The following is a 16,554-nucleotide window of genomic DNA, read 5'->3' as shown; positions in this document are numbered from 1 at the left end:
CACCGCTGTGGCCCGCTCCTCTCCTCGCCCAGCTAAGGTATTTAATCCACAACTGACACACACACAACGTTTACTGTAAATTCAGCTGTAACTACATTAACCTGGTTCATCTTCCTCTGCAGTTCATAAATGCAGAGAAAGTGAGTAATAAAAATACATTTAGAAAACTTTTCTCGTAACAACTTAGTGCTTGTTCTAATACTGGTCTTATGACTTGTCACAGACATTTAGAAAACTTTTCTCGTAACAACTTAGTGCTTGTTCTAATACTGGTCTTATGACTTGTCACAGACCCGGACACCGTTCCCCTCATCAACTTCCTGGCCCTGGATCATCGACGACGGACTGTCCACCTCCTCTGCTAATGAGGTAAGAACATTTACCTTCTGGTTTATCGTGGGCTCAATAAAGTGTTTGTTTGAGGGAGAGTGTAATTTCCTTTAAACTGTAATGTATAAAAAAAACTTGAGGAAATGAAGGAGAGATTTAATTTGTTTTTTGATCATTATTAATATCTTGGTAAACTTACCAAGATATTAATAATGATCAGAATACCAGTAATGTGTTCTAGTCAAGTGTGCTCATGATATGTGTGTAAGATTGTGTCAGCTTTTTATAGATGTTTAGTTGATCTGAAAAACTTGCTGGAATTGATGTTCTACAACAATGTAACTTGATTCATTACTACTTCTGCTATTAATACTAGTAATAATAATAAAGCTAACTATAATAATACTGATACTAATAATGTGTAGTAATTAATAGTATTTTAATACTAATAGACTAATAAAATTAATTATGACTAACCTACTAATAATTAACCATTGAACATCTTTACAGGCAAGCATAAAGGTAGGTACTCAGGTAAGTGGGGGTCAGGCTGTCACTGTTAGGGCTAGTCATAGTCAGAGGGACAGGAGGTACAGTAAGTTCTCTAGGAACAGTCAGTGTACCTGCATGTCCCTGACTTTTCTCGCTTTCGAGAATGAGGGTTGTAGCTTTAACACAGCTACCCTCGATAGAGTGCTGGCTCAGGGAGATTCACTCTACGTAGGAGTGAAACAACAGCTGATCCTGGAGCACAGGTATGAAAATGATCATCTCACCGTCGAGAAAATGCCTAAACAAGTCCTGACAGACACTGCAATGTACGATGTCCACATGTGCGAAGTTAAATGTGGAACCGTCAAAGCCTCCAGCGACGGAAACGGCAACTTAATTTCCCTTGCTGAAGAGCTGCAGTGTCTGTCAGGAGATGTGAGGCATGCGTTTATCATAGTAAATCCAGAATGCATTGCAGTGTTCCGTACCCAAACAGGGACGTATGGTGTGTTTGATTCACACACCAGAGATTCGGCAGGTTTTCCAAAATTCAACGGAACTGCAATCATGAAGACCTTCACTGAAATCAGTGACCTGGCTGAACACCTGCACAACCTCTTTGCTGATCGTGGACCTTCTGCCAGCTATGAGCTTGTGCCTGTGTCATTTGAAGCCGTCGGTTCCAGTGAAGGTCTTCAACAACCGACGGTAGAAGTAGATTTAGAAGTCTCCAGGACAGCTCTCCCTCCAGTCATAAAACTAGGTAAATTAGGTAAACAACGAAGACAAAAAGTTAAAAGGAGGGAAAGTGACAGCCATGTTATCAAATGTGAAAAAAACATTAATGAAAAAAATAGGTATGACAACTGCCCGGAATTTGGAATTAAAAAAATAGAAGCAAACAAAATAAAACATTCCCAAGACAGTAATCATAGGAAACAACGGTTACTGTCTTTCAGAAATTATTATTCAAAAGTTAAAAATACAAAAAAAATAAAACTTAATCAAAAATATAAGGAAGACCCAACATTCCGGAGCAGTAGAAAAAAACATTATACAGACAAATACAGGGCCGATCCTGCTTTCCAGAGCAGGAAGAAAAAAATTTTTACAGAGAAATATAACATGGATCCTGCCTTTCAAACTAGGCAAAAAAAATATATTAAAGAAAAGTATAAGGCAGACCCTGCCTTTCAAACTAGGCAAAAAAAATATATTAAAGAAAAGTATAAGGCAGACCCTGCCTTTCAAACTAGGCAAAAAAAATATATTAAAGAAAAGTATAAGGCAGACCCTGCCTTTCAAACTAGGCAAAAAAAATATATTAAAGAAAAGTATAAGGCAGACCCTGCCTTTCAAACTAGGCAAAAAAAATATATTAAAGAAAAGTATAAGGCAGACCCTGCCTTTCAAACTAGGCAAAAAAATTATATTAAAGAAAAGTATAAGGAGGATCCTGCCTTTCAAACTAGGCAAAAAAAATATATTAAAGAAAAGTATAAGGCAGACCCTGCCTTTCAAACTAGGCAAAAAAAATATATTAAAGAAAAGTATAAGGCAGACCCTGCCTTTCAAACTAGGCAAAAAAATTATATTAAAGAAAAGTATAAGGAGGATCCTGCCTTTCAGAGTAGGCACAAAAATTACATTAAACAGAAATATAGGGCAGATCCTGATTTTTGTACCAAAAAGAAAATGTACATGTTAACTAGGTACAAATCTAATCTTCGACTTAGACAAAAGAAAAAAGAAAGTTTAAATAGAAGGTATCACAATGATCCTGAGTTTAGGTTACGCTGTATCCAACGCAGAGTAACTAAACTCGCAACAAATGCTACTTTTTGCATCTTTAACAAGATGCAAAACGCATTAAGGATCAAACAAAAATATAGAAGGATCGTGCCCTATAACCCCCCCCAACCGCAGCCGTTAATAAATCCTGTGATGGAAGCCGCCATCACAGTGTTTCGTGAAACTATTCGACACGGGCCGACGTATGTCTGCACCGTGTGTAACAGAGCAATGTTTCCTAATCAGGTCAGATTGTGCAAAAGAGAAAAATATAGACAAAAACCTGCAGTGGCAGCATCCTGTTTAACAGGAAACTATGTCCACTTTTGTGACAACGACTGCGCTGCACATTGCTCTGTTACACACGAGCGACTAAAAGAGTGGATCTGTCACACGTGTGACAGCCACTTGAAGAGAGGACGGATGCCACCGGTTGCGACGGCGAACAACTTAGAGTTGTCGCCCATCCCCCCAGAGTTAGCGAGGCTCAACGTGCTCGAGAGGCAGCTAATTGCTAAAATACTGCCTTTTGCTAAGGTTGTCGCTCTGCCGAAAGGACAACAAAAAGCAGTCCATGGAGCTGTTGTCTGTGTTCCATCAGAGGTGGAAGCAACAGTCAACAGTCTCCCAAGACCCAGATCTGAGTCACAACTACTTCAGGTTAAATTAAAGAGGCGCATTAACTACAAGGGCTACCAGCACTTTTATACTGTTAATATGAGAAATGTATTAGCTAGTCTCGCCACACTTAAAAGGATACATTCTGAGTATCAGGATGTATCCATAGACGATAGTGTTGTTTTTGATGAGTCAGTCGACGATGACGACTCACAACTCAATGTTGCTGATGCTGCTCAGTCAGAGCAGCATCAGGGAGACATTGAGGCAGACGTGGACCTCGAGGAGGTCTTTAATAGGAAAAACGACCCAGACCAACCACAAAGGCAGCAGCCAGACCCAGACATGGACAAAGACTTAGAGGAAGTTTTTTCTAGTCAGAACGACCCAGACTCTAGTAGAAGTCAGCAGCCTCAGGGAGCTGACGACGAACAGGAGGAGCTGAGGCCTGGCCTGACTCTGGACACGTGTATGCAGCCGCCTGACATTGCACAGGAGAGTCTTTCGTATGGTGATGGAATATTTAGCATTGCCCCCGCCCAGGGCAACAGACCAGTAGGCTTCTTCACCATACCAAAGCTTGAAGCCATGGCTTTCCCTGTGCAATTCCCGACAGGAGAGAACACACTGGATGAACCCAGAACCTTCTCCCTGTCACCTAGCATGTATTTTAACTGCAGGTTGTTTGCTGTCGATACACGTTTCGCTAGCGACCAAAGCTACCTTTTCTTTGCGCAGTTTGTCACAGAAACCCACCTGGCGACAAACAGCATGTCAATTCAGATGCGCAAAGGAAAGTCCAGAGCTAGAGACGGCCGTCGTATTAACAACCTCATGCTCCTGGACCAAGACGAGGTGCAGCGGCTCATTATGAGCCAAGATGCAACTCGCTTCATGCAGCCTCTCAGAGGCACTCCAGCCTATTGGACCAAGACTCTGAAAGACGTCCACGCCATGGTGCGACAAATAGGCAAACCCACATTTTTTGTCACGTTCTCGGCTGCTGAGATGAGATGGCCTGAGGTCATAGAGGTCATCAAAGCTCAGCAGGGAGAACACGGGGACTTTTCAGAGCTCGACTGGAAATCAAAGTGCGACATTCTGCGGAGCAATCCGGTCACAGTAATGCGCATGTTTGAAAAGAGAGTCGACGCTCTGATGACCAACCTTCTCCTCTCACCAGCGCAGCCCATTGGCGAGGTGGAGGATTATTTTTATAGGGTTGAGTTCCAGGCTAGAGGAAGTCCCCACATCCACATGCTAATTTGGATTAAAAATGCACCTAAATTTGAAGAAGAGTCCGACCAGAAGGTCGCGGCTTTCATAGATAGGTACATAACATGCAAGATGCCTGATCCTGAGACAGACCTGGAGCTCCACAGAATTGTCTCAGAGGTTCAGGTTCACAGCAGGAAACATTCCAAGTCCTGCAAAAAAGGCAACGTTGCCTGTAGGTTTGGCTTCCCGAAGCAGCCCATGGATGATACATTCATCACTAGACCCCCCATTAGTGCTGGCACCTCAAAACCTTTAGATCAAGACCAGAACCAAGATGAGGTCGCCAGAATACTGGAGCAGAAGCGGGCACTCGCTAAGAAGCGAAAGGAAGCCAAAGTCAAACTTCAGCAAGTTAGAGACTTGCTCTTGGATGCAAACGCTTCATTCAGTAGTTTGACAGACTTGCTCGACCAGTGCGGCTTGACGTACACGGAATACCGAGCCCTTGTCCACCGCCTGGCGAGCAGCCATGTCGTGATCCTGAAGCGGCATCCAAACGATTGCTGGGTTAACGCCTATAACCCAGACCTGCTCCGAGCCTGGAACGCCAACATGGACATTCAGTACGTTGTGGACGATTATAGCTGCATAATGTACATGATGTCCTACGTGTCCAAGCCGGAGCACGAGATGACGCAATTCCTTAAGAACGTCATCGGAAATGTTAAACAGTCCAATGTTAACGAGCGTGACGAAATGAAGCAGATCATGCAGGCCTATGCTAAACATAGGGAAGTCAGCGCTCAAGAGGCTGTTGCTCGCACCTGCAGCTTACGGCTGAAGAGGTGCTCCCGGACCGTGGTGTTCCTTCAGACCGACGAGGACGGTCTGAGGATGAGTCACCCTATCGGTAGACTCCAACAGATGGAACCGGGTTCAGAGGAGGTGTGGATGTCCGGCCTGCCAGAAAAATACGTCAACAGACCTCGCGGTGCTGAGTTTGCGCGTATGTGCATGGCCGAGTTTGCGTCAGAGTACAGGGTGCTGTACGGTGAGCAAACTAAAAGTAAAAGCGCCATCCCCCTCCTGAATGAAATGGGCTTTATTCAGAAAAGAACTGCTGGAAAGCCGGCAATTATCAGATTTCCTCGGTTCTCAGAGAAGAAAGCTCCTGAGAAGTTTTATAGACGACTGCTCAAACTTTATCTCCCACACCGATCTGATGACGACCTGAGAGATGAAGCTAACCCCACTTATGAGCAGTTTTATACGTGTGGCGAGATCCCGGGTATGAGTGTTAGAGATCTCGTAACCCGTAACAAAAAACGCTACGAAGGTCAGGGTAAAAGGATCGACGAAGCGTTAGAACAGTATCAGGTGCTGGGCCCTATAGTTAATGAGTGGAACTGTTTTGCGCCTGAAGTAGAAGCTGAACGGTTAGAGTGTCTTGCAGAGCGACAACCTGCCGAGCACGAAGACCCAGGAGAGGTCCCAGAGTTTCAGGTCACTAGAGATAGGGGGAGCTCCATGCCGAGGATAGAAGCGCCGCAGTTGAGTCCAGACTTTGTTAGAAAAATGTATCAAAGTCTGAACGAAACGCAGGCTTCTATCTTCTACAGCATTCGTCAGTGGTGCTTTGAGCTGGTGTGGGGCCGCGATGTAGAGCCGTTTTATTACTTTTTGACAGGGGGAGCTGGCTGTGGTAAATCGCACGTAATCAAGTGCGTTCACCAGGAGGCAACGAGGATTCTGCGTGAGCTCCCCAGATTCAGGGACCAAGCAGACATGACGCAGCCTGCAGTGCTGCTGACTGCCTTCACTGGCACAGCAGCCTTCAACATTTCAGGCGTCACGTTGCACTCACTGCTCAAACTGCCGAGGTCCTTGAAGGCACCGTATCAAGGTCTCGGCAACGCCCTGGATGAGGTCCGAGCGACACTTTCCAACGCGGAGATTCTCATCATCGATGAGGTCTCCATGGTTTCCAAGGAGCTGTTTGCTTACGTCAACTGGCGTTTTCAACAGATCCGAGGAAACAGGAAGCCGTTCGGGGGGATTTCTGTCCTCGCTGTTGGTGACTTTTACCAACTGCCGCCTTTAGGCAGAGCCAAGCCACTGTGTGTGTATGAGGAGACTGAGTTTGATCTCTGGAAGGATCACTTCAAGATGGTCATCCTTACAGAGATCATGCGACAGAAGGACGATCGAGCTTTTGCTGAACTCTTGAACCGCCTCAGAGTGAAGCAAAAGCTGGATCCTTTGAGTGATGAGGACAGAGAGTTGCTCACACAGGCAGTGGCTGACGTCAAAGATTGTCCAGTAGATAGGCTACACATTTTTGCTACCAACAAAGAAGTTGACCGTCACAACTCTGGTACTGTAGCCTCCCTCCACGACGACGCTATCGACATCGCAGCTCGGGATTATAGGAAAATGCCTACGACCGGCTGCATGACGATAGTGTCGAACGTTAACGGCACCAAGCGAGATTTGCCTGACAACATAGTGGCTGCTCCAGGAGTACGCGTTATGTTGACCAGGAATCTCGACGTGGAGGACGGAATTGTTAATGGAACATTCGGAACCATCTCGCACATTGTAATGACGGACAGCGAGCCAAAGTCTGTTAAGTTAATTGGACTCGAGCTGGACAATCCCACAGCAGGACAGAGATTCCGCAAAAAGATCTTGGGTCCCTCAGACAATCTGGCCTACATTGAAAGATCTGAGGAGAGCCTGAGTAACACAAAAGGGGTCATTCGGCGCCAGTTCCCCATGAAGTTGGCTTTTGCGTGTACGGCCCACAAAGTTCAAGGTATGACGATGGCGTCAGCGGTTGTGTGTCTGAAGCGCGTGTTTGAACCGGGCATGGCTTATGTAGCGCTCAGCCGCACAACTTCGCTGGGAGGTCTCACTATCTGTGACTTCGACGAGAAAAAGATATATGCTGACCCCGAAATCAAGACAGCTCTGGAAAGTATGCCTCAAGCCTCTTTCCAGAGCTGTCGACCATTGTTAGCATTTTATAGATTGATGGAACAAACTCCAAAGACCTTGACAATCATCCACCACAATACTCAGGGACTTCCGTCCCACATTTCAGACCTGAAGGCTCATCACGAACTGCAACTAGCAGACGTGCTGTGCCTCACAGAGACACATTTGTCAGGGTCCTCTGTATCCCCAATTTTCGACCTGGAGGGATACACCATGTTCACACGCAGTAGGTTGCTGTCTTACAACAGCTGTGTGGACATGGCTCGAAAAGATGGAGGTGGAGTTGCAGTGTACTGTAGAGGCAACGTGCAAGCAGAGCCTCGCAGGTACATGCACCAGGTCACTGATTTGGAGTTTGTTGTCATCAAAATTGAGGCTCCAGTCAAACTACTTTTAGCGACTGTTTACAAACCACCAAATTTCCGATGGTCTATGTTCTTACAAAACTTGAGAAACCTCTTAGACTCATTGGACGTGATAAATCACCAGCCCATCATTGTTTGTGGCGACTTTAATGAGGATCTCCTCAGTAAAGGCAAAAAAAGTATAAAAGACTTGTTTCAGGCCAGAGGTTACACTCAACTAATTAGTGAATCCACCACTGAGAAGAACACTCTGATTGATCACATTTATATTTCACATCCTGATAAATGTCTTCAATCAGGTGTTCTCCAAACTTATTACAGTTACCACAGTCCAGTCTATTGTATTTTGACTGACTAAGTCTCTCCAGCCAACACATGGTCCATAGAAAAGTAAGTGTGACTTTAATCATGATGTTGTAATGGCATGTGTTGGCTGGAAATAGTTGAATCATGTATTGATGTAGTGTTTTTTTATATTTATTAATGTAACAAAGGGGTCAGCATTATCTTATCAAGCCGTTCTCATCATCTATTGAGATGATGAGAACGGCTTTCAATGTATAATGTTAAATATTTTGTAATTAGCTTAGCTAATGTAATTATTTAAATTACATTAGCTAACCTAAATAATGTAAATCATGTATTGTAAATTAAATCATGTAAGTTACAGGTCGACAATCTACGTGTCAACCAGGTCCATCAAAAGGTGAGTATCTCTCTTTAAAATGATTAATCACATTGAATATTTGAACTAACCTCCCTTCTCTTCTCCTGTCTGTCTGTTCTGTCTTTACTGTCATTCATGTTCAACAGAAGGAGACATCAAGAGGACCACAGCTGATCTCTCTCCAGTAGAGACAGCAAACCAACACCAAAAAAAAGGGAAGTAATATTTCACATTTTTTGATCAAATGTTTTAACTAATGTTTTGAGCCTTTAACTTATGTCTGTTTTTGTTTAAATTGTGTGAACTAGATCTAGGAAGAAGACGCCCAGATGACAGCAACACAACAACAATAAGGGAAGTAATATTTCACATTTTTTGATCAAATGTTTTAACTTAATGTTTTGAACCTTTAACTTATGTCTGTTTTTGTTTAAATTGTGTGAACTAGATCTAGGAAAAAGACGTCCAGATGACAGCAACACAACAACAATAAGGGAAGTAATATTTCACATTTTTTGATCAAATGTTTTAACTTAATGTTTTGAACCTTTAACTTATGTCTGTTTTTGTTTAAATTGTGTGAACTAGATCTAGGAAGAAGACGTCCAGAAGACAGCAACACAACAACAATAAGGGAAGTAATATTTCATTAAGTTTGTGATCAAATGTCTCCATGATGATTTGAAACCTCTAACTTATTGATCTTTTAAATCCAGGATCAAGGACCCAAGATCCAGGAAGAAGACGTCCAGAGGACTTTTTTTTTTCCTTTGTATCTTTAGTTTCGTGATGGGTTCGGTGGCCGTGTTTTTACAACTTTGTTTCTTGTTAGATTAACGTTTTTTACCGACTCATCAGATGTTTTCGTGTTCCTTGATTGTTTTGTTGAAAAATAAACTTAATTTCTGTTGCAAACTGTCTGTTTATGGCTGTTTTATCACTTATCTTATAGTTTCAGCTTAGTTAAAGGTATATTATAGCATTTTAGCATCTTAGCATTAAAGCATCATTTAAACATCTTAGCATTGTAGCATCATAGCATTGTAGCGAATTGGCATTGTAGCATCTTAGCATCATAGCATTTTAGCATCATGAAAGCATGTTAGCATCATAGTATGGTAGCATGATAGCATTGTAGCAAATTGGCATTGTAGCATCATAGCATCATAGCATGGTAGCATCATTAAAGCATCTTAGCATCATAGCATGGTAGCATCATTAAAGCATCTTAGCATCATAGCATTGTAGCATCATTAAAGCATCTTAGCATCATAGCATGGTAGCATGGTAGCATGATAGCATTGTGGCAAATTGGCATTGTAGCATCTTAGCATCATAGCATTGTAGCATCATTAAAGCATCTTAGCATTGTAGTATCTTAGCATCATAGCATCTTAGTATAATTGCATTGTAGCATCTTAGCATCATAGCAACATAGTATCTTAGCTTTGTAGCATCTTAGTATCATAGCATCTTAGCATCTTAGCATCTTGGCATAGTAGCATCATCGTAGCATCGTAGCATCGTACTATCACAGCAATATAGCATGGTATCGCAGACTGCTGCGGCCACTGCATCACTCTCGCGATTTCCCGCAGGGGAATTGTCTAGTTATTATTATTATTATTATTAAACTTTTTCCTACGCATTTTCGAAACCTTTCAACTCAAATACCGTTCGTCGCACACAGACACAAAATACATCAAAACGTGCGTCTCGATCGGACTCGGTGTGCTTCTATACAGTTCTTTCAAACAAGATTTTTTCGCGACGTAGTCGCGAAAAAACTGCGACAAATTTCCCAATTGAAATGAATGGAGAAGCCCGAAAAAAAAACAATTCCAACAGACATTTTCAACAATGAACTGCTCTGGCATACTTTAACCGAGAGACTTCATTTCAACTTTAAAACGTAGGTACTCTTGCCTTCTCTTCAGAGATTCACTTCACTTGTCGGCAACTTTTACCGTTTTTAAACTATGAAGCCTCAGAGTTGTGTAGGTTTTTACTCAAATTTCAGGGTTTATAATGGGTGTGTATTGCGCGGAATGTTTGTGCTAGAGTGGATGACATCATCAGCTAGAGTGAGGAGGGGAGAAGAAAGTTAGTCAAAAAACTGCACAGAAACTGCTCCCGTGGCCACAAATTTCACACGACAGACATAATTTATACATAGAAACGTAGGAAAATGTGTCTTCTCACTCAAATTCGTCTGCTAAAGCTGTAAGTCTTATAGTTTTGGCGTCAGACACAAAGATGCGCCAGCAACACCCATCCACAGCTCCATAGACTGCCATGTTAAAAAGGCAGGGAAATTTCTGGAGGAAAGCAGACGTAACCTTTCTTTGAATCGCTTGAAACAGGTCACATTTCTTCATTTTACCCACAAATTACATATCTAGACGTTCAGGAAAGCCTCAAGATGCCCAAAGTTAAGTCGGTTCAATGTTTGGAAATACGGTTTGGCCACAAGTCCTTCCTGTTCGAGGCGATATTTCAGCATTTTCTCTCTCTCTCTCCCCGTCTTCCAACTGACATTCTAACAGGAGCAGTTGACCCTGGTAGCCATGACAACCAGACCCCAACCAGCTTACACACGTTCACACACGCAGCTGCAGGGGACGAGAGGCGGGAAAAGAGCTCTCAGTGGAAAACATGATCTGCCAAAACATTAAAACCCCCCAAACCATTACTGCAGTACTGTAGGGGGCCAGAACCTGACATTATGACCTTTTCCTTTATTTTAAACACAAATTATATCTGGCTGCTTTGCTGAAACTCCTGACACAACATCCCTGACCCGTTTCCTTCATCTTATTAGGTCAGTGAATAGCTCAACTGCTAACAGACGCTAACGACTAGCCGCCCAGTGATTTAGCCGACGACTAGCATAGCTCATGTATGTTAGCAAGCTAGCGGAGCTAACGGAGCTAGCTAGCCGCTACCTTAACGCCGCGGACTCAACCGCGGAGTTAGCCTCGAGCTAACCGCTAGCTAACCGCTAGCTAACCGGGATTTAACCGCGGACCCGCGGGAGTTAAACACGAATTAGCCGCGGCAGTTAGCCGTGAGCTAACGCGGAGGCTAGTGGGGTTAGCCGCCGGCTAATTCGCCGCCTTGCTAGCGGGTGCTTATCACAGTAATAATGTTGAAGTTTTACAATTTAAAGGGAAGATATTTTTAAATTAAACTGTGTCAAACTGAAAAATATATTATTCCACCACATAAAGTAGGAAACATTTATGGCTTGCAACAACATTAATGACAGTATATATATAATTGGAGTAATTTAATATAATATGATGTTTTTAATTAAATAAATAATGAGCTGTTGAACACTCATAAGAGTTATATTAAGTATGTTACATAACATTATTTGACATGTTTATTTGTCTGCCTATAGTTTTCCTCCAGCTGATCCAGACAGACTGCAGTGACGTCCAACATGAGACTAAGAGCTGGACTCGCAGGACAATTTGAAGGTCTTCACTTCATCGCTGATTCCTTGTTACAGCCTGGATGTGTTAAGTTTAATATTATTGTTTTTCTAACTGTAAGACTGTGCCGTAAACTGTTAAACTATTGCTCAGGTAGGAGTAATGAGTTTTATTGTAAAAATTATTATGATTAACGATCAATTGTTACGATTTGCTCGTTCTTTGTCTGGGGATCCTAGTGAGATCCCTCCCACTCTCTTCCTTATTTGATGCTGGCTTTCAGGTGGAGCTGGGAGGGCTCTGCTGCCTGTACCTGCCCTTCAGTTTGTAGAAGGGCGTAAAGGACGACCCTTCTCAGTGTCTCTCTCTCTCAGCCAGGCCTACTGCATCCTCCTCATCCTGTTTGGTTTGTTGTACCCTGCATGACATCAAACTCACACCCATCCAGTCAGAAGGAACCAGGCCTTAAATGACTATTTGAGTTGTGCTTTTTGTTATAGCTGCTGCTCATGGTAGTAAAGACATGCTACTTAGTAAAGACATTTGCGACGCAAGTCGCGAATACTTTCATACCTGTCTTGACCTGACCATTACTTTTTGTAGTCAAACATGAAATTATTTGCAACGTAAATCGCAAATATTTTCACCAGGATTATATTATGACTATATGAACAGGTGATCATTAAAGCATCATAGCATCTTAGTATAATTGCATTGTAACATCTTAGCATCGTAGCAACATAGTATCTTAGCTTTGTAGCATCTTAGTATCATAGCATCTTAGTATCTTAGCATCATAGCATTGTAGTAGCATCTTGGCATAGTAGCATCATCGTAGCATCGTACTATCACAGCAATATAGCATGGTATCGCAGACTGCTGCGGCCACTGCATCACTCTCGCGATTTCCCGCAGGGGAATTGTCTAGTTTATACTCGTTCTTGTCCATATTCTCACTTAATAATGCATACACGCAAAGCAGTAGGCTGCAACTTTGTTTAGCGCCCGGAGGTTGGGTGCTGGCTGGCCTATCAGAATTCTAAAGTTGTCAGGAGAAAAGCTGCACAAACCTGTTTACCACACTTGATCTTTTCAATCAGCTTATCTTGTTTGGGTGCTTACAATGTGCATTTACTGTGAATCTGGGGTCGTGTTAACCGAATATTTTCCGTCATTGACCTTTTTTTTTTTTTTTAATGTCACGAAAAAATCTGAAGGTCATCCGTCATTTTGACAGATGCAATTCACACCACTGACCACTTGGTGGCAAGTGACCTTATTAATTGGATCTTGTCTCTCATCGCAGTTTGCGGTTCAAACATCGCGGAACTTTTGTCGGTGCACGGTTTCCTGGTACACCGATTACACTGATGCACACGTCAGAGCTCGGCTAACCATAGACCACAGACATATATACAATATATATGTATATACTGTATGTCTATGTCTATGCAGCTAATGGCTACCAAAATGGAATTTGCATACCACAGAAGAACTTCAACCCTACGGTACCGTCTAAGTCTGTTCACGCTAGCAGTGTCGTTCCGAGTACAGACAAGGCGTGTCGGCAGCATTGACTGTTGGAAGCCAAAACTTTTTTTTTGTTTAAAGTCAATACTGTTCTGAAAAAAGTACTTGAATTGAATGAAACTTTATTGATAATTAAATGCTACTGAATATGTCTTTATCATCATTTTAAAAAATTAAAGTGACGGGTAAAAATAGATTATGACGGGATTTGTATGGCCCTGTCAGTCAAAATGACCGACATCGAAAGAGTCTAGCGCAACCTCTGCTGTGAATATAAATGTATTTCCCCAAATTGTATGTTTTATAATGTTATTGCTCAATTTTCAGTTGTGCCATCACAGTCATGTCTTGCAATATGTGGATCCGAAGGAAATTCATTCAAGAAGTCCATATTGTTGTCTGTAGCCAGCCTCAAAATAGAACAGAAGTATGTGAATTGTTATGTTATAGCAAAATGTCTGATTAAAGGTAACCTGGAAAAGTCCAGGCCTCCAGAGTTTGATAGACAAATTGTGTTACGTTAATGAGATCCAGAGAGGGTTAAGTAGTCTGATAAAAACTCGAGTCATGGTCAATGTTAATGGGACTTTTTCTTTATTCTGGTGTTTGCTGGAAGTCCATTTCTAGGTCAAGTACTGATCACTGAATGCGGCATCTTTAATGTAATGTACGCGTTTTATTCATCAACATTTCGACACCCTTCATGAAAATGGATGGCAAATTAAATATAACATATATCACTCTTGATGGGTATGTGGATGTGAGCAAATACAGGTATCTTTATTTTGTGATCATGTTTATATTGTTTATTCTTGTTATTTGCTTTAATTCTATGATCGTGTGCATCATAGTGACTCATAAAGACTTCCATGAGCCTATGTACATTTTCATTGCAGCTTTGTTAATCAACTCTGCTCTTTTCAGCATCATGCTTTACCCGAAGCTTCTGATTGACATGTTATCTGATAAACAGATCATAACTTATCAAACCTGTCTCTTTCAGTGGTTTGTAACTTACTCTTTGGGAGGTTCAGAGTATTTGCTTTTGTCTGCCATGTCCTATGACAGATATGTGTCGATATGTAAACCTCTGCAATATCCAACTATCATGAGAAAAAACACTGTCAGTATTTTTCTTGTTTTAGCTTGGCTTCTGCCCGTTTGTCATATTACAGTGCCTATTATACTGAGTGCTAATGCCAAACTGTGTAATTTTACTTTCAAAGGAATAAGTTGCAACAGCACAGTTTACAAGCTCCACTGTGTCACTTCCAGATTATTGCACATATATGGCTTGGTGGCATTGGCAAATCTCATAGTTCTTCCTGTGCTATTCATACTTTTTACATACACCAGGATAGTTGTAATAACATATCGAAGTTGTAGAGAAGTCAGGAAAAAAGCTGCACAGACCTGTTTACCTCACCTGCTGGTTTTATTTCACTTCTCCTGTTTGAGTGTTTTTGATGTACTTCTGGTTCGGATGGAAGACGATTTTCCCAAAATTGTGCGTTTGATAATAGCATTACAAATATTTTTGTGTCATCCTCTCTTTAATCCAATTATATATGGACTTAAAATGAAAGAAATTCATAAACATATCAGGAGCTTGTTTAGCAAACTGTTGTAATGTGGTATCAATGTTAACTTTAAGGTTATTGTGCGTGATTACTAGTGGATTACTACGTAACTAAGCATCACCCACTTCAACGATGTAAGGACAAAATAATACAGAATTTCCACCACTTTTTGAGGAAAAACCATTAGGAAAATTAGTTTTCTACAGCCTCAAATTATAAGTCTAACCAGCAAATTTTTCCCTGTGTGTGTATAGTGGCTACAAAATGAGTATATCCTGTGTTAATGTAACATTGAGAACATGTGTATGTTATGACTTAGCTGTATACAAACATGAGACTTTTATGACAACTGTAAGGGATTTAAAATGTGAAACCTAAAAAGTGAAAAAAGTGTATTTCTTTTGTAAAGCACAACCTTGTTACCACTATTTATTTTCCTGTGGCCCTCAATCTGCCTTCTGCTTCTTATGATGCAAATCCACAACAAATTGAAATCACCATGATGGTTTTACAGTGAAAAATACCATTCATAGGACGCAAATAGACAAAACCTAATATGTATGTATAATCTTCTATTTTTTTAATCTTTGTTGGCAGTTTGGGGGTCTGGTGTTATTCAAATCAAGCTGAGATTGGACCCATACACCTATTATAGGACTACAGTAAATTTGTCCAAGTGTGTATGAGCTTAAGTGGAAAGGGCTTGGGTTTTGCATCTGGTGGCCATGGAAGAGGTTTTAGCTCCATCACTTCATGTCATAGTTTAGGAAAGTGACCTCAAGAGTGAACAAATAGGTAGGAGGCAGAGACTGGTTAACTGAGTTTGTTTGTATCTCTAGGTCTGAGGCAGGGAATGGTAGCGGAGAACTTTGGGTAAGGCTGAGTCTTGGGGTATTATCAAAAGGGGCAGACATTTGCACTAGAAGCTCAATTACGCAGGGTGAAAATCTGAGGGAACCAGGCAAAGATAGGTCCAGGTAGCCTAGAACTGAGCTGTGCAGGGAATTTGACAATCTGTTTGTGTATCATCAACTCAAGGTAGACAAAAGATTAAAAAAGAAGAAACGGGTTAAAAAAGACCACATTGTTGGACGATCTGTCAGGAAACTGGTTACTGGTGAGATAGTTGACTGTTTAAATGACTGGAGACGAGCAATCTGAGACAGGTCAATGTATAGATAGATAGATAGATAGATAGATACTTTATTAATCCCGAGGGAAATTCGAGCATCCAGTAGCAGTAACATACATTGAACATACAATACAAAAACTATATAAAAAAAATAGAAAGTAACTAGAAATAAAATGTTTTATACAACTATAAACCATGTTAAAAGTATAAAGTGACCAGTGGAAGTAGAAGTTTTTTTTGTTTTTGTTTTTGTTTTTTGTTTTTTTATAAATGTGAGAGCTACAAATGGGGGGGCTGTGTTTAAAGCTAAGTCTAATAACACTGAATCCAGGAATAAATTAAAATAAGTCTTGAATGCTCGCCTGGTTCCCCAGAAAGGAGACATCTCAGATGCAAA

The 16,554-nt window shown here is 41.5% G+C and overlaps 3 protein-coding genes across 3 annotated transcripts in view; all 3 read left to right on the top strand.

Moving 5' to 3' along the window:
• LOC311488762 (olfactory receptor 5M5-like) overlaps positions 1–16,554 on the top strand; it is a gene marked incomplete at its 5' end in the record, with an annotated part of 137,389 nt that overhangs the window by 98,666 nt on the left and 22,169 nt on the right. The window lies entirely within an intron of this gene.
• Positions 2,420–10,073, top strand: LOC311488324 (uncharacterized protein). The gene is made up of 2 exons (XM_084544953.1): positions 2,420–8,517; positions 8,625–10,073. Exon 1 carries the CDS (start codon positions 2,518–2,520, stop codon positions 8,167–8,169), a length of 5,652 nt encoding a protein of 1,883 aa, XP_084401079.1. The 5' UTR covers positions 2,420–2,517; the 3' UTR covers positions 8,170–8,517; positions 8,625–10,073.
• Positions 14,130–15,364, top strand: LOC311488328 (olfactory receptor 4N2-like). The gene has a single exon (XM_084544957.1). It carries the CDS (start codon positions 14,149–14,151, stop codon positions 15,073–15,075), a length of 927 nt encoding a protein of 308 aa, XP_084401083.1. The 5' UTR covers positions 14,130–14,148; the 3' UTR covers positions 15,076–15,364.

This window comes from Chelon labrosus (assembly GCF_963514085.1).
Source record: "Chelon labrosus genome assembly, chromosome: 5".
Lineage (NCBI taxonomy): Eukaryota > Metazoa > Chordata > Actinopteri > Mugiliformes > Mugilidae > Chelon > Chelon labrosus.
Note: the sequence above shows the minus strand (reverse complement) of the source record. Positions and strands in the feature narration are given on the sequence as shown.

What these genes read in the sequence shown, in the direction of transcription:
- LOC311488328 (XM_084544957.1), top strand. Translation starts at nt 14,149, where the DNA reads ATGAAAATGGATGGCAAATTAAATATAACATATATCACTCTTGATGGG.
- LOC311488324 (XM_084544953.1), top strand. Translation starts at nt 2,518, where the DNA reads ATGTACATGTTAACTAGGTACAAATCTAATCTTCGACTTAGACAAAAG.